Consider the following 18,859-nt stretch of genomic DNA (forward strand, 5'->3'; position numbering starts at 1 on the left):
TGAACCATAAGATTACGACCTGAGCCGAAATCAAGAGTTGGACGCTTAACTGACTGAGCCTCCCAGCCACCCCAAGATTCTATTGAAACATCAGTAGCCGAGCTGAAATTCACGTAGTGGTGTTCAGTGGTGGGCATTGCCTTCATGTGTATTCTCTGCAACTCACTGAGAAGGTAGGCTCTGCCTCCCCAGCCCACCAGCTCCATTCCCTTGATAGTAGAGTCTGGCCCCCGACAATGTTTAGTCGTACATTTCATTTAGGGGACTCCCCCACTTCAATCAATGTGCTCCATAGCTCTAACATAGCGTTTAAAGTGACCATTGAGGATGATTTTCTTTTTATTTGGAGGCTGCCGACATTAGAACGTTAAGTGCAGCTTAGATACTCCCTGGACATCTAAATTCATCATAGTAACGTTTGTTTGAGGGATTTGACTATCTCTGTCTGTATCAGTGACCTGGGGCAGCTGCTTGAGCCTGTGAGGTCCTTTTGGTCATTAAAGGTTTAATTTCAGGCAGAGAGTATGTGTGCCAGTGAACCTGCTATTGGTTCATTATTATTGAATCAGTTCATAAAGAAATATTCCAAGGCTTGATGCTCTCAGGATGCTCCAGGGCATGTTTACAAATTAAACAGCTTTTTTTTTTTTTAACCATAAAATTTATATAAGTGTGCCAGCAATATTGAAAACACCCATGAGGGAAATGGCGGCATTAAAAGATGGTTTTTGCATGTGTCTGAAAATATGCTTACAATAGACAGAATTTGCAGAACTCTGAATTTGCAGGATTTTCCTTCCCCTAATTCCAGTATTCCATGAGTATATTTTATAGGGATGAGTTAAGACATTTGAGGTCAAGAGTAAGCCTTGAGTTTTATGGTATTAATAGAGTTTGGAAGTGAATGGCAAATAAGAATGTGTAGTTGTGGACTGATTAGAATCCTGTTTCTCACTAAGTAAGTTCCTGGCACATAATGGACACTCAAAAAGAAATTGAGGAATGGATGAATAAAAAATCTAAAAGAAAAGATTCATGGTTACATCATTTGCCTCAGAGCAACAAAACAAGAAGAAAAGTAATCAGCTCAGACAATCAATCATTATTTTAGTTGTCTCAAGCCAGAAAACTTAGCTTATATATGTTTTTCCTTGCCACCCAGTGAACTGAGTTGAGATTTGAGGGGGCTTATGGACATGAATTCAAGTATTTTTAATGAGAGACTCAAGCCAAGTGAAGAAAGTGGATATATGCTGAGTATTATGCAAAAACAACCAAGTTTATGTCTATATCTCTCTCATCATTCATTCATTCATTCATTCCTCTCTGACATGGGATTTAACAAAGCAACAGACCTTAAATTACTGAGTTAGAATTACTGGGTCCATTTCTGTGAATACAGGCTCATTGTAAGCACTAGTTTATAATCTGCAACAGATTGTCATGCTTTTATTCTTACTTTACGACATGTGAAGTACTTAATACTGTGTTGCAACTTTCTTTTTTTTATTTTTTTAAAAAATTTTACTTTAACGTTTATTTATTTTTGAGACAGAGAGACAGCATGAACGGGGGAGGGTCAGAGAGAGAGGGAGACACAGAATCTGAAACAGGCTCCAGGCTCTGAGCCATCAGCACAGAGTCCAACGCGGGGCTGGAACTCACGGACCATGAGATCATGACCTGAGCCGAAGTCGGACGCTCAACCGACAGCCACCCAGGCGCCCCTGTGTTGCAACTTTCTTATGAATTTCTCAGAATTCAGCAATTTCTCAAAATTTATACCAATATTTCACAGTACTGTGTTCTATAAAAATAGTCTGAATTGGCCGCTTTTATCATGAATTCAAAAGAATAATTGAATTGAGGATTAGTTCCATCTCTCAGTGGCACCTTGCCATCATGTTAATTCTGTATATGGTCTAAATATTGTAGTTTGCCAAGCTCCGTCACAGGCTTTCCCTTTCAGTCCTCTGGAGACACCTGTGATGTAACTAATATCATCCTTGTTTTGCAGATGCTGAAGCTGAGCCTCAGGATGCCAGTGTTTTTCATAAATGCCCAAATAAGTTACAGAAACAGATCTTTGACATCAAGTCCTGCCTCCTTCTTTACTGTGTCACATTCACCTCTATGGGTGCATACGAATTAGTGATAGAAAAAAGCATCGGATTTTCCTGGCCATTTCAGCGGTCTTTGCCCTGATAATCCATCTTCGTTGCATACGGTAGCTGGGAAATACAAAATGCTGTGACCCATGTAGGGTCATTCTAGTCCTATTGCCAGTGGGATGTAGCAGGGTTTTATTCTGTTGATCGAGTTGGCATTCTGTCATTTTCCAGTGTTGTTCTAACAATATGAGCTTCATATTTCAGTGAAAACATGCAGTCTCTTTGGTATTCAGAAGGATGTCATATATAAATACGTAGACACTAAGATTTTACTTATTTTATTATTATCAGTCCAGCTTCAAGTAATATTCTGATGCCATCAAGGGTTAGGTGAATGAGTATTACTTTTTGGCTCAGAGACCATTATCAGGTCATTGGAAGGCAAGTAGAAGAAGTTATTTCTAATTGTTCCTGTATTTTGCTAACATAGGAGGAGATGAAGGGTGTGTTCCATTTTCCCTGCAGCATTATTGGTACAGATGATTGTGGTTGTCTTGGTGGTTCTGTGGGATATTTTTCCCATGTGAAAAGCTTATACATAAGTATGGGGATGGTATATTTCAAGACAGTCCTGAGGTAAAAATTTATGTGATTAGTTTGAAGAATGTTTGCCTTGATATATATAGTCTCCTTCTGAGAATTTAAATAAATAGTACCTTGAAGCAGTTGTCTTACAAATTTGAAATGTGTGTTCTTTGGCTGAGATTATTTTGTTTTTACAAGAGATGGTAACTGTTAAGTGAGATAATATGTTCTGAACAAAGTCGTTCCCAGGGAGAAAAAGACCATGATCTGACCTGATTGTCTGCATGTGCACATAAACATGCATATATTTCTGGTGAGTATAGAATTATAGACAAAAAAATCACTTTGTTTTTCTGAAAAGAGATTTATAAAAACTATGTGTGCTGTGAAAATCTGGAACATGGTTACTAGACCTAGTGATTAATTTTGGTTGTCTCTACCACCTATAGGAAGTTTGGAGGATTCTAGTTTAAAATACTACTTTTGGTGGATGTGTAGGTGACATATATCCTAGAAGTAGAAGAGACTCTCTCATCAACTCACTTATTTTACAGATGAGAAGCCAAATGACTGGTGCAATATCAACCATACTTGTACTGTTCTTTCTATTAAGTTTTCAAAGGTCAGCTCAAACTGGTGGCCAGTTCTCACAGGTGGAAAGGACACAACAGTATACTAACCTCATCTTTTTTCCTATGTTTATTTTCTCTTCATTTTGATATGCAACCCTTATAAAATCCTTTTGAAATATCCTCTTGTGTTACAAGACTGAACCAAAGGACAACTCAGGTCACTTTTTGTTTTGCCCTCTTAAATACCTGGAACACCCCTTGGTCTCAAGGGATCTTGCTTTTGCTATTCTTTGGCACGTAATTAAATATATAAATATAATACTATATGTAAAGATGATTATTGTGCACAGTTTTGTTTTCTCAAATTTTTATTTCAAAATAATTTCAAACTTAAAGAAAAGTGACAAGAGAAAGGATAGCACAAAGAATACCCATACGCTTTGCCGATTTCTTAAACAAATTACCTCATGTACTTTATCATATATTCTGTCTCTGTCTCTATCTCTCTGTCTCTCTTTATAAATATCTAGATCTCTATAGATACATATCAAGAGAGAAAATACAGGAGGGAAAGAGAGGGAGGGATGGGGGAGAGAAAGAGAGGGTTTTTTTCTGAGCCATTGGAGAGTAAGCTGTATACATTATATTTTTAAAATCCTAAAAAAAAACCTTGTAACTATTCCTTTTTATGTAAATCCTTAGTAAAAGGCAAAAGATTTATACGACTTGAAGACAAACCAGACTATCACTAGGCATACGTTTTATCCTGAAGATGAAAATAAAAGCATTTGTTAGTCTCCAACTTCATAAAGTTTTAAATGAACAATGAAAGAATATGTGTTATTATCATATCTGCTAAGCTGAATATTCTTTTAAAAATATGTCAGGTCTTTTCTTCTGACAATATATGAACCTTGGGCCTCATCAGATTTGATTCTATTGAAATATATTTCTTGGAGGAAAAAATCGCCTATGTGTCTTATATAAGTCTATAGTCAGCTATAATGGTTAATGTGCAATCTCCCTTGAAAAATCTGTTTTACAAGCAAAATGTTGACACAGTTTTAATTATAGCACTCGAGTGAGCACTGTTATAATTTTTAATATTCCTCCATGGTAACATTTTCATTGTTCTGATAGAGGAAAATGCCCTGATCCTGTGTCCCTAGTTTCTGGTGATTTAGGATTTTACGACAATGTTGTCTTTTTGAACAGAAATTTTTCATTTGGTCTCAAAGAAGAGAATATGGCCACAAAATTTGGCACATTTATTTATTAACATGAACTTTACTCTCTATGGCAGTCATTACTCTGGTTTAAGATGTCACTATTCAGACTTCACATGACTCATGTTAATGCGGTGAGCTTCTATGTAGTTTAACATGGTTAAGTCTCAACACCTGCTCACTCATTCTAGGGGAATCGTCCACACCTATGATCTAAAGAAATTGTATGTAACATTAGGAAGGTATCTTGCTAAAGTTTTATGTTTATGTTACTAGGATTTAAGGCATTATAAAATAATGTATAAAATGATGTTATTTAATGTAATGTATAATAACAGTCATGCACCATCCCTGTGAGGACATGGACTGGAAGATGGAAAGTTTGCTTGATACTCCGTTTAGAGAGGAAAAACTGTCCATGCATTGTCACTTAGTGTATTAAAAGATACTTCCATGGCTTGCCACCCCGGTTGGCCAAACGCTCTTTAACATGCCGGCTCTTTTTGGAGGTTTAGGAATGTCATTTGGTTGTTGATTTGCTCTTGTGCCCTTTCTTTGTCCCTTTTTGAATTTGCAGAAGTGTGGAATTGATGCTGCCTCTCGGGCACTGAGGGGAGACTGGTGCCCTGGCTTATCTCAGCAGGATGACAGGACTGGCAAGGATATAGACACTTGTGCCTTCACAGCGTGGGCTCCTGCAAGAGGGAGGGTTTGGTTTGCCCCTTCAGCAAAGCTGTCTACAACAAAGTTTTAAATAGGAGAATAATTACAGGTGCCCCTGGCCAAGGGGGCAGAATAAGGCTGTGGGCAAAAATATTAGTCCTTGCTTACTCAGCTCTGTCTGATAAGTATTGTGATAAGAACATCCTTTTCAGTGAAAATTTGTGAATTAAGACAAGGAAATAGTGCTTTTGAACACAAATGAATAGTGCTTTTGAACAATGTGGCAAGGACTTTATCTTTCGTTAGTGTTGATTAAAAAGATTTGATCTCTCATCTGAAGAGAACTGCCTCTGTAAAGGGCATTTTTATATGCATTGCAAGACATAAAGGACTTGTATGGAAGATGTGTATTCTTGGATTTGGGATGACTTTATAATTCATATATATTTCAGGAAATCTCTGAATGTAAGGTTTGTTATTATTTTGACATTACTTTGGGTTCATTTTGTGTAGTATACATACAGACAGACATACATATATAAGCAAGAGTTAGACTTCAAAACAGCTGCTGCTTTGAAAGGATTAGGAATTTCAGATTTCAAAACAGCAGCTTCTGGCTGTGTTTGAGTATGAACAATAAAGGAATTTGGGTTCCTTTGGATTCCTGAGGATTTACAATATTAGGAATGTAATGTTTGCTCATTGATATGTTCCTGAAATGCATGAGTAAACTGTATGTTTTAATTGAATTAGAGTAAAATTTGTAGAATTTAAGATGATACACCATAGGATTTTACATGATATATCATATAGGCTACTCCATAGAATGGTAATCAGTGGGGATACACTGAGAAAACTAATAGGAAAGGATTGCCTTTTCTATATATTTTTGAGCCAGGTTTAGTTAACAAGAAATGACCTAGAATTAAAATACATATTCCGTAAAAGTAAAACAATAATTCAAGACTCAAAGGATGCCTTTTACCTTAAATATTTGTTCTTTAATTACACACTCTTTAAAGCATTAAAAGAATTTTTAAAAGCATTAAATATATGCTTTTTATGTTGAAGTAATCCATAAATGAGATTTATTGAAAAATACTGTCCACCTATCTTCAAGCAAAACATACTTAAAAAATACTTTATTTTTTTAATTTAACTCTAAATATGGAAGTTATCTTTGGTCTTAATTACATTCTATCTTAAAATAATTACTGATGGTTGGTACGCTTAGGTGGCTCAGTCGGTTAAGTGTCTGACTCTCAGTTTCGGCTCAGGTCGTGATCTCATGGTTTCGTGGGTTCGAGCCCTGCAATGAGCTCTGTGCTGACAGTGCAGAGCCTGCTTGATAGTCTCTCTCCCTCTCTCTCTACCCCTCTTCCGCTCACACTGTCGCTGTCTCAAAATAAATAAATAAAATAAAACTTTTTAAAAATTTATCAAAAAAATGATTACTGATGGAAAAATAATAATCGGGGCACCTGGGTGGCTCAGTCAGTTGAGCATCTGACTTCAGCTCAGGTTATGATCTCATGGTTCGTGAGTTCAAGTCCCACATTGGACTCGCTGCTGTCAGTGCAGGGCCTGCTTCAGATCCTCTGCCCCCATCTCTCTGCCCCTCCCCTGCTTGTGCTCTCTCAAAAATAAATAAAAAACACTAAAAAAAGAGAAAAAGAATGATGATATGATACAATAGAAAAATAGTTGTATAATTTAAAAGCTGGGTTTGCTTTTCTTTTAGGTTTTTTTCAGCTTTATTAATTTATTTTTGTAGTTTAAAATTGTTAATGTAAATTCCAGTTAGTTAACATACAGTGTAATATTAGTTTCAGGTTTAGAATTTAATGATTCATCACTGACTTACAACACCCAGTGCTCATCGCAACAAGTGCCCTCCTTAATGCCCATCACCCAATTCACCCATGTCCCCAACCCACCTCCCCTCCAGCAACCCTCAGTTTGTTGTCTATAGTTAAGAGTCTAAAAAACTGGGGTTTAAGTTCCAGCTTTTCTAATTAGTTGCACGACTTGAGGTAAGAGAGATAACTTGTCTAGATTTGATTTCTGTTTGTAAAATTGAGAAGCTTGAACCAAATACCAAATGGATTCTAAAGTGTTTTCTTACCCTAATATTTTATTTATTTGAGGGCTTAAAAGACTATGATGTTCATTGCATTGCCAAGAACCTCAAATAGAGGTGGTTGGCACTAATCATGTGAAGGAGTAAAACAAGGGTCTTATATAGGTAAGTTTAGTACACTGCATGCTGTTGTGTGGCATTTTTAGAGTTTATAAGGACTTTAGAGGAAAGCCATGAAGATGAGATAATAGGAAACCAAAACCTGTGATAGGTAGATAATTATATAGAGGAATTGACATTATTTGTTCAAGAAGAATATGAGAAATAGCAGAAGAACAGTTGTAAATAATTTTCCCTTCTTAAAAAATATTTTTAATGTTTATTTACTTTAGAGAAAGAGAAAGAGACAGAGTGTGAGCAGGCGAGGAGCAGAGAGAGGGAGACACAGAATCCAAAGCAGGCTCCAGGCTCTGAGCTGCCAGTGCAGAGCCTGATGTGGGGCTCGAACCCCATGAACCATGCCTGACCTGAGCCGAAGTTGGATACTCAACTGACTGAGCCTCTCAGGCGCCCTGTAAATAATTTTCCCTTTAACAAATATGTATAGCCTACTGTGTGCAGGCATTGTTCTTATCAAGGATCTGAGGATGAGATGTGTTGAAGCTGGAATAAGCTGTAGCAAATGCCCCTTGTAGGAAGAAACAATTCTCCATCAGGGTAAGATGAGCTAGACTGGGTCAGGCAAAATGCTTGGGAGATCTCCCGTAGTCTTTTTTTTTTTTTAATTTTTTTAAATGTTTGCTTATTTTTGAGAGCCAGAGTAACAGTGGGGGAGGGGCAAAGAGAGAGGGAAACAGAATCTGAAGCAGTCTCCAGGCTCAGAGCCTGACGTGGGGCTCGAACTCACAAACGGTGAGATCATGACCTGAGCCAAAGTCGGATGCTTAACAGACTGAGCCACCCAGGTGCCCCTCCTGTAGTCTTTAGAGATGATAATGCTTTGTGTTTCACATGGTTTAGGAAACATCTTGCATAATGGTACTCTTTGTGTGACTTCCCAGACAGAATCTTTAATTTTTTTTCCACTCTTGCTAGCTTTGTCTCCAAAAAAAGTGGGAGATAAAGACTTCTGCTAATTGCTCCATTTTTCTCCTAATTAAAATATGCTACAGTTTAGAGTGATGGGGATATCAGTATGCTAGAGTAAGTAAAATAGAATAGGATTTCAGCCTGCCCTGATTTATGCTTTCTCAGTGTAGGGTGATTAAAAACCACCAGTTCCCTTATGTTTTCAAGCATAAGCACCAGAATATACTACAAAGCTAACTGTGGTCTTTAGGTTCTGTGATGCTCTGGTGATGAATCAGCCTTCAAATGGGTAATGGAGGCCCCTTAAATGGGCCCCAGGATTTCCTCAACCACCTTACCTTTAATTCAGCATGACTCTGTGAAGAAGTCATGGTGTAGAAGTGATTTCGAGGTAGTTCATTGTTCTGAAATTTCTTTGCCATTTTTTTCATTATTTGGATAAATAAGAGTTATCTATGCTTTCAGTGGTTTTTCTCTTTTACATTTTTACGAAAGTAAAAACAGAGTACAATTATTCTTTTTTTAAAGTGTTCATTTAAATTCCAGTTAGTTAACATACAGGGTAATGTTAGTTTCAGGCGTAGAGTGTAGTGAGTCACCACTTCCATGCATCTAGAACCCATCACAACAAGTGGCGCTCCTCAGTCCCCATCCTCTAGTCCCCCTCCTCACCTCCCCTCTGGTAACCATCAGTTTGTTCTGATAGTTAAGAGTCTGTTTCTTGGTTTGCCTCTCTCCCTCTTTGCTTTTCCCTATGCTCTTTTGTTTCTGAAATTCCACATATGAGTGAAATCATGGTATTTGTCTCTGTTTTATTTTGCTTAGTGCAATATACTCTAGCTCCATCCTTGTTGCACCCTTTAACATTTATTTGTTACTGTGAAAGCAGAACTGCGGAGTGTTTACGTGACTCACTATATACTGTCAGAATCAGCCTTTGATTTATAGACCTTCTAGAACCAAGGTCTCAAAATATGGTGTCTTACCCATAGTAAGATCTTAGCCATATCTTACCATATAGGAAATGTATTGTTTTACCTTTAATACTAAACTATAAGTGTCCTATATTTTTACTAAAACATCCAACTTAGACTTCATTTGATTTAAGCCTTCTCAATTTTGAAACAAAAGACTCAATTTACTCTGAAAAGGCACTGATTTACTCTTTCATGAATGGGAATCTGTCTGGAATCTTCTGACTCAGTGTGGTCTATGGACCAGCAGCATATGCATCACCTTTAGATGGTTAGAATATGCAAACTCCCTATTCTCCTCTCTCCAGTTATTGAATCAGAAGCTGCATCTTGACCAGAAACCCCAGTTAATTTGTGTGCATGCTAGGTTTGGAAATGACTGGATTTAAATCTATAAACCACAGTAATTCTAGCTGAGATTGCTTTGAGGTTGGTGTCAGAACAGTTAATTGTAAATTCATCTACCTTCGATTTGGAGAAAAGATAAACCCAATAACTGTGAATGATTTGTGTAATCTGAAAATATTTAGAATGATAAAATTGCACAAGTTATATGAAGTCTGTGAGAAATTAGAAATATTGGCAAGAAATAAGATAAAAATTATCCCAGAAAATACGAACTAAATGTTTGTGCACAAGGCATTCTATAATGCGTAGTATTGAGAAATTGAACATGAAAAACCTCGTGATACATGTGATATAGGCCTAATAGACAGAAAGCCAGAAATTAATCAGTGATAGATCACAGTGGTCACTGTTCCACTGCCAGTTTGATTTGTTAAAGATTTTCTTCAACGCAGAACCTAGCTGTGGCTTGTGTACTTTTCATGCAGTAAGTGATACCAAGTGCTGGAAAAACAAAAATAAACTGGAGAGTGTTAAGAGATGGATTAGAAGATTGATTATGACATAGGAAGAAAAGATTTATGAGGAAAGAGAAAAATAATTAAATGGGCAGCACTGTGCTCTAAAAAGAGGCTATGGAGAGATGGATATTTATCTAATGTTTCACTCATGCTGTTTCCTATAGTATCCATATGAAATTTGCAGAAATATTAGGACTGTAAGGATGCTGAGAAATATGTTACAGAGCAAAGCAGTATCAGCTGGAACTACTCAATTAAATTAGGAGCAATATCAAAGATTACATCTCAGAAAATTTTTCCTGGTTCATGACAAATAACCTTGAATGGATGACTTTATCCCTAGAACTTTTGAAAGCTCTGTGGCCAAAGAATGGAAGATCATTTATTAAGTTGTTGAATTATCTTCCCAGGGAAATGGCGGAATGCCATTCCTTGAAATTTCTAAATGTAGGGTGGAAAAAAATCAGGATGTTGCCTATGGGAACTCTTCTCTACTTCTGGCGCAGACCTGGTGATTGCTGAGTGATGTTTTTCTTCTACAGTATCTTTGATTATTGTTCATGATTACCATACACAGATACATTTTTTTTTCTTCAAGTTGGTATCTTATTTAAGTTAAAAAAAAGCCAGCTTCTAGAAAAACAGCTAGGGAATGTCAGTCATCTGCCCTCCTTGCTGTCTGCCTTCTTGGCAGAGATAGGCTACCTAGCATTCTTTTTTCATTTCTCTTTACTACGTAGTTCATCAAGAGATGCAATTTAGTACATATTAGATGTGACTTCATTTCCTATATTCTCTTCATTCAGAAAGCTAAAAAGAAAAGCCCCAAATATGCCTTGCCTTTTGGAACCATTTGTCAAAATGAATACAGAAACTATGTATGAAACTCTCAAATGAAATCATGTAGTTCTTCAGAGAGTTTCATGATCCTTTTCACCAGGTGAAAACCCAGCTCATGTTTGCCTAGGAGTAATGGTCCAAGAGCACTACATTTCCTTCACCTCCCTCTGTAGATTTTTTTTCCCAGTGATACATATCAGCTGAAAAGCAGAGCCAGAACCCCAGTTTCACTGGTCACAATTACTTAATATTCTAATTTATTACTTTACTTTTTCATGCTAATTCCTTCACATCCACATTTATATTATCTAGGAGATCTAGCTTAATATAGGTGCTGCTAAGGATAATTTATATCAAATGTGTTGCCTGGAGATATTAGATATATTTCATGTTGGTATGCAGGAAAATTTGCCAAACTTAAATATTAAGTCACATTAATTAAACTACATAACGTGTTCTGTAACATGAATTGGTTTTTTTGTTGATGGTATTTTCTAAATTATTGTATAATTTTATTGTTTATGACTTTGTACACCTTCTTTAGTGTGAAGAAATTCTATATATCTGTAGCCCAGAGTTCTTACTCTTTTCCTTCTTGAAAGAGATCTAGACCTAAACAAAAAGGTTAAGATTACATTTCACTGTTGTGTCCATAATACAAAGATAACATTCTCCCTATCCTGTTTTGTGAAAACGGCTCTAACAAATTGCCAGTATCTTCTATGTGCAAACAACAAATATTTCCAAGATGAAAACTAATTGGGAAATAAAAATAAAATTGATGGGTTACAATCTTCCTTTTTCTTCTCTTGTTTCCTGACCGATTAGACCTACCAAAGGGGACAGGGGGAAAAGTGCTCTTTGTTTCTAAATCCTTTTACTAGTGTCATATTGATTCTCTCCCAAGTATACCTTGTGGTCTCAGATGATCACATATTTTCATTTGTACTCAAATTGATACAGCACCTTGACTCATGGGTTGACATACACTGCTTGTACTGTGGTGACACTGCTCACCATAGACATTCCTGGGGTGGGGTATACCATGACTCTTCTGCATGAAACAAGAGAACAGGCTGCTTCACAACAGTGTTCTCATTCTTTGAAAAGTGATTGTTGTTCCTCCCAATTGCCACCTTAAGTCTCCTCTAGTGTTGCTAAACATTGCTCTTGACCTCTACCAACAATGCTTGAGCTCTTTTGTGTCTCTGCTGATGCAGAAAAAATATTCCTCAGCTGAGTATCAAAATATTCTGCTGCTACACTATTTGTAAGAAAAAAAATGTATCTTACAATACATTTATGAAGTGTCTGAAAGAATACAAGGTGACCTGCCTGCACACCATTGCTTTGGTTCTCTGTCTTACCTGTGTATTCTCTCATCCCCCCCTCCCTCTGTTTCAGCTAGCTGTGAGGTGGTTGGAACACAACTGCCATTACCAGTACATGGATGAGCTCCTGCAGTATATCCGCTTTGGCCTGATGGATGTGGATACTCTCCATACAGTTGCCCTGTCCCACCCCCTCGTCCAGGCAAGTGAAACTGCAACAGCTCTTGTCAATGAGGCCCTGGAGTACCACCAGAGCATCTATGCACAGCCCGTTTGGCAAACTCGCAGGACCAAACCGCGATTCCAATCAGACACTCTATATATCATTGGTGGGAAAAAGCGTGAGGTCTGTAAAGTCAAGGAACTTCGGTACTTCAATCCTGTTGACCAGGAGAATGCTCTCATAGCTGCCATTGCCAACTGGAGTGAGCTGGCTCCCATGCCCGTGGGAAGGAGCCACCACTGTGTAGCAGTCATGGGGGACTTTCTGTTTGTGGCAGGAGGAGAAGTTGAGCATGCTAGTGGCCGGACATGTGCTGTGAGGACTGCCTGTCGCTATGACCCCCGCAGTAATTCCTGGGCGGAGATAGCACCCATGAAAAACTGCCGGGAGCATTTTGTGCTGGGTGCCATGGATGAATACCTCTATGCAGTTGGGGGTAGAAATGAACTGCGCCAGGTTCTGCCTACAGTTGAGCGATATTGCCCCAAGAAGAACAAATGGACTTTTGTGCAGTCCTTTGACCGATCCCTTTCATGTCATGCTGGATATGTGGCTGATGGTCTTCTTTGGATATCAGGTAGAACGTGCGTCATATGTTGGATTTATCAAAAAACACTTTTTCATTGTGGCATAAATTTAAAAGTCAAGTGTTGGTAGTTGTGGCCATGTTTAATTGAACCACTGAACCAAGGATGCCATTTTACCTAATTAACATTTATTACTGGAAACCTACTCTTTAGAGAGCAATGTAATTGGAACTAATTGAGCTTTCTGTGACTTTCTCAATGAGTAAAAATTCAAGGTGGAAATTAATGGCCCATCACATCCTTTTCTTACCAAACCTTCTATTGTTTAGATTGTCAGTTTTTGATACTCATGGATTGCTTTACACGCCTTGTGGCTTGTCTAGATTCTTTGCCATTTTTTTTTAACCACTCTGGGCTGCTTGACTAGGAGATGTTCCATCAAAGACAGGGCAGGCAAAGTAAAAGTCCAGTGAATCCGTTTTGATGGGTATAGCAATAGGAATATATCCAGGTAGGAGCCATGTACATGGAGGGAAGAGATTTAAGTTATTGGCTAAGATATGTTTTTGTATTATCTGTGGATTATAGTTGTGCATACCATCCTAAATTCTTCATTCTTGTTTAATTTTCCATTCTTACTGATTATTTGGGTGTACTTATTATTTTAATTTACATTGTCTTCACTCTTTTTAAGCCTTTTGATTATGAAAAAAGGAGACTAGTATAGTGAATCCTATGTACCCATGGCCCAATTTCAGTAGTAGTCCACTCACTGCCAGTCTTGTTTCATCCACAGCATATATTCCTGCAAACCCCTACTGGCTACCTTTTCACTGGTACAGAGGGAGTCTATGAGGCGTAAGTTATTAACATCACATTATCAACCTGTGTTTCCAATCCAATTCTTGAAAAGATCTAAACTCTTCTCCTTTGAAAGCGTTGCCCACTGGGGAGGAAAGTCCCATCACCTCTCAGAGGACACTCATTTTGTAACGCAGATGGAACTTGTTGAATTCCCATGTCCAGGACAAAGAGAAATAGGAATATAAGATAACTTAAATACTAAGAGTAACTTTGAGATGTTTGTATTTAGAAGACACAATCACTTTTTTTTAAGTCTGTATGTCTTAATCTTTTTCATGTATTTTACCCCCCTCCCCACTGGCAACCACCAGTGTGTTCTCTGTATTTATGATTCTGTTTCTGGTGTTTTTGTTTGTTCATTTGTTTTGTTTTATAGGGCTCACACATAAATGAAATTGTGTGGTATTTGTCTTTTTCAGACCTACTTTACTCAGCGTAATACCCTTTAGGTCCATCTATGTTGTCACAAATGGCATGAGCTGATTCTTTTTTATGGCTGAGTAATATTCCATTTAGATTATTATAATAATTATATCTATATATATACACATATATATTATATCACATCTTTATCCATTCATATATCATTGGACACTTGGGCCGCTTCCATAATTTGGCTATTGAAAATAATGCTGCAGTAAACATAGGGATGCATATATCTTTTCCATAGTGTTTTCATTTTGGGGGGGTGGGGGGTAAATACCCAGTAGTGGAATTACTGGGTCATGTTGTAGTTCTATTTCAGATTTTTTTGAAGAACCTCCATACTGTGTTCCATAGTGTTTTCACCAGTTTACATTCTCACCAACAATGCATGAAGGTTCCCTTTTCTCCACCTCTTTGACAACACTTGTTATTTCTTGTCTTTTTGATGCTAGCCATTCTGGCTGGTGTGAGTTGATATCTTAATGTGGTTTTGATTTCCATTTCCTTGATTATTAGTAATGTTGAGCATCTTTTCATGTGCCTGTTGGCCATGTATATGTCTTCCTTGGAAAAATGTCTTTTCAGGTTCTCTACCTTTTTTAATTGGATTATTTATTTTCTTGGGGTTGAGTTGTATAAGTTCTTTATATATTTCAGATATTAACCCCTTATAAGATATATGTTTTGCAGGTATCTTCTTTGATTCAGTAGGTTGCTGTTTGTTTTTTTGATGGTTTCATTAAATGTGCAAAAGCTTTTTATTTTGATATAGTCCCAATAGTTTACTTTTGTTTCTCTTGCCTGAGGAGTCATATCTAGAAAAATACTGCTAAGACTGATGTCCAAGACATTACTGTCTGTTTTCTTTTATGAGTTTTATGGTTTCAGGTCTGACATTTAGGTCTTTAATGCATTTTGAGTTTTTGTGTGTGGTGTAAGAAAGTGGTCCAGTTTCATTCTTTCACATGTAGCTGTCCAGTTTTCCCAACATTGTTTATTGAAGAGACTGTCTTTTCCCCCATTGTATGTTCTTGCCTCCTTTGTCACAGATTAATTGACCTTGTGAGTATGGGTTTATTTCTGGGTTCTCTATTCTGCTCCAATGATCTATATGTATACTTTTGTGCCAGTACTGGACTGTTTTGATTACTCTAGTTTTGTAGTATGGTTTGAAATCTGAGATTGTGATACCCGCCCTCCCTCCCCCAATCTTGTTCTTCATTGTTAGGATTGCTTTTGCTACCCAGGGCATTTTGTAGTTCCATACAAATGTTAGGATTATTTGTCCTAATTCTGCAAAAAAATGCTGTTGGTATTTTGATAGAGGTTGCATTAAATCTGTAGAGTGCTTTGGGTAGTATGGACAGTTTCACAATATTTGCTTTTCCAATCTATGAGCATGGAGTATCTTTCCATTTGTTTGTGTCATCTTCAGTTTCCTGCATCAGTGTTTTATAGTTTTCAGAGTACAGGTCTTTTACCTCCTTGGTTAAATTTGTTCCTAGGGATTTTATTATTTTTGGCACAATTGTAAATGGGATTGTTCTCTTAATTTCTCTTTTTGCTATTTATTAGTGTATAGAAATTCACCAGATTTCCATATATTGATTTTGAATTCTGCAATTTTACTGAATTCATTTATCAGTTCTAGCAGTTTTTGTAGTGGAGTCTTCAGGGTTTTCTACAAATAGTATGATGTCATCTGCAAACAGTGAAAATTTTACTTCTTCCTTACAAATTTGGATGCCTTTCATTTTTCTTCTGGTCTGGTTGCTGCAGCCAGAACTTCCAGTACTATGGTGAATAAAATTAGTGAGAGTGGAAATCCTTGTCTTTTTCCTAATCTTAGAGGAAAAGCTCTCAGTATTTTCCCTTTAAGTATGCTATTAGCTGTGGGTTTGTCATATATGGCCTTTATTATGTTAAGGTATGTTCGATCTAATCCTACTTTGTTGAGAGGTTTTTTTTTTTTTTATCATGAATGTGTTGTACTTTGTTAAATGGTTTTTCTGCATCTATTGAAATGATTATATGGTTTTAATTCTTTCTCTTATTGCTGTGATGTATCACATTGATTGATTTGCAAATGTTGAACCATTCTTGCATCCCAGGAATAAATCCCACTTGATTGTGATGAATTATTGTTTTATTAGTGTATTGTTGAATTTGGTTTGCTAATTTTGTTGAGGATTTTTTCATTTATGTTTCATAGAGATTTTGGCTTGTACTTCTCTTTTTTTGTGTGGTGTTTTTATTTGGTTTTGGTATCAGGGTAATGGTGGCCTCATAGAATTAATTTGAAGCTTCCTTCCTCTTCTATTTTTTGGAATAGTTTGAAAAGAATAGGTATTAACTCTTCTTTCAGTGTTTGGTAGAATTCATCTGTGAAGCTGTCTGGTCCTGGAATTTTTTGTTTTTTGGGAGTTTTTTTTTTTTACTGATACAGTTTCATTACTGGTAATGCATCTGTTCAAATGTTCTATTTCTTACTGATTCAGTTTTGGGAAGTTATATGATTATAGGAACTTATCCAGTTCTATTAGGTTGTCCAATTTGCTGGTACATAATTTTTCACCATATTCTCTTATAATCTTTCATATTTCTGTGGTGTTGGTTGTTATTTCTCCTCTTTCATTTCTGGATTTGTTTATTTGAGTCCTTTCTCTCTCTCTCTTTTTGTTGTTGTTGTTGTTGTTTATGAGTCTGCCTAAAGGTTTGATCATTACAAAGAACCAGCTCCTAGTTTTGTTGATCTGTCCTATTTTTTTTTTTCTTTTTAGTTTCTATTTCATTTATGTCTGCTCTAATCTCTTGTTACTTCCTTCCTTTACTGTTTTTGGGTTTTGTTTGTTCATCTTTTTATAGCTTCTTTAGGTATAAGGTTAGGTTGTTTATTTGAGATTTTCCTTGCTTCTTGAGGTAGGCCTGTAGTACGAGAAACATCTTTCTTAGAACAGCTTTTGCTGGGGGCACCTGGGTGGCTCAGTTGGTTAAGCAGCCGACTTCAGCTCAGGTCATGATTTTGCACTCCGTGAGTTCGAGCCCCGTGTCGGGCTCTGTGCTGACAGTTCAGAGCCTGGAGCCTGTTTCAGATTCTGTGTCTCCCTCTCTCTGACCCTCCCCCGTTCATGCTCTGTCCCTCTGTCTCAAAAACAAATAAAGGTTAAAAAAAAATTCAAAAAAAAGAACAGCTTTTGCTGTATCCCAAAGATTTTGGACCATTGGGTTATCTTTTTCATTTGTCTCTAAATATTACTTGATTTCATCTTTGATGTCTTAGTTTACCCATTCATTGTTTAATATCTTTTTCCATATTCTTTTCTTGTGATTGATTTCTAGTTTCATAGTATTGGGATTGGAAAAGATGCATGGTATGATGTTGATCTTTTTGAATTTGTTGAGACTTGGTTTGTAGCCTAACATGTGATCTATTCTAGATAATGTTCCATGTGTACTTGAAAAGAACATGAATTCTGCTGTTATGATGAATTGTTCTGAATGTATCCATTAGATCTATCTGGTCCAATGTGTCATTCAAAGCCACCGTTTCCATGTTGATTTTCTGTTTGGATGATCTATCCGTTGATGTAAGTGTGGGACTTACTTACTATGTTGCATTGCTACAAAGTCCTCTAATATTTTGTATTACTGTTGATTACTTTCTTTATGTTTGTTATTACTTGCTTTATGTATTTAGGTGCTCTCCTATTGGGTGCATAAATATTTACAATTGTTATATCTTCTTGTTGCATTGTTCCCTTTATAATTATATAGTGTCCTTCTTTATCTCTCATTACAGTATTTTTTAAAAGTCTATTTTGTTTGATATAACTATTGCCTCCACAGCTTTCTTTTCACTTCCATTTGCATGATAAATGCTTTTCCATGCCTTCATTTTCAGTCTGCATGTGTCTTTAAGTCTGAAATGAGTCTCTTATAGGCTGCATATAGGTAGGTCTTGCTTTTTTATCCATTCTGTCACCTTATGTCTTATTAGTGTTTAGTACATTTACATTCAAAGTAATTACTGATAGATATGTTTTTATTGCCATTGTGTTACTTTTTTATGGTTGTGCTTATAGTTCTCTATTCCTCTCTTCTCATGCTCTTTTTTTCTCATGTTGAGTTTCTTTAGTGATACACTTGGATTTCTTTCTGTTAGTTTTTTGCATAACTCTTACTGGTTTTTGATTTGTGGTTACCATTAGGTTTGTATATAACATTTTATGCATACAGCAGTCTATATTAAGTTGATGGTCGCTTAAGTTTGAATGTATTTTTTACTCTCCCCTCTTCATGGTTTAGGTATGTATATGGTGTCATACTTTATATATTTTTATTTTGTGAATCCCTTGACTAGATTTTTATAGATACACATAATTTTACTCCTTTTGTGTTTCCTACTCTTCTTACTCCTACTTATGTGCTTTCCTTTCCATTCAAAAAGTCCTCTTTAACATTTCATGTAGGGCTGGTTTAGTC

At 36.7% G+C, this 18,859-nt stretch overlaps 1 protein-coding gene across 14 annotated transcripts in view; it reads left to right on the plus strand.

Annotated features, from left to right (window-relative positions):
• The window catches only part of KLHL32 (kelch like family member 32), a 238,094-nt gene that overhangs the window by 164,773 nt on the left and 54,462 nt on the right, over positions 1 to 18,859 (plus strand). For 7 of the 14 annotated variants that reach the window (XM_078447145.2, XM_078447142.2, XM_078447141.2 and 4 more), the window contains one exon: positions 12,411 to 13,137. The exons of 2 other annotated variants lie outside the window; for them this stretch is intronic. In XM_078447145.2, the coding sequence (XP_078303271.1) occupies positions 12,411 to 13,137 (727 nt within the window). Of the gene's footprint in view, positions 1 to 2,017; positions 3,614 to 12,410; positions 13,138 to 18,859 lie in introns of those variants that run through there. 5 more of the 14 variants (XM_078447150.2, XM_078447149.2, XM_078447152.2 and 2 more) reach the window with 5 other exon arrangements.

The sequence above is a fragment of the Panthera onca genome, chromosome B2 (assembly GCF_046562875.1).
Source record: "Panthera onca isolate mPanOnc1 chromosome B2, mPanOnc1 haplotype 2, whole genome shotgun sequence".
Taxonomy (NCBI): Eukaryota; Metazoa; Chordata; class Mammalia; order Carnivora; family Felidae; genus Panthera; species Panthera onca.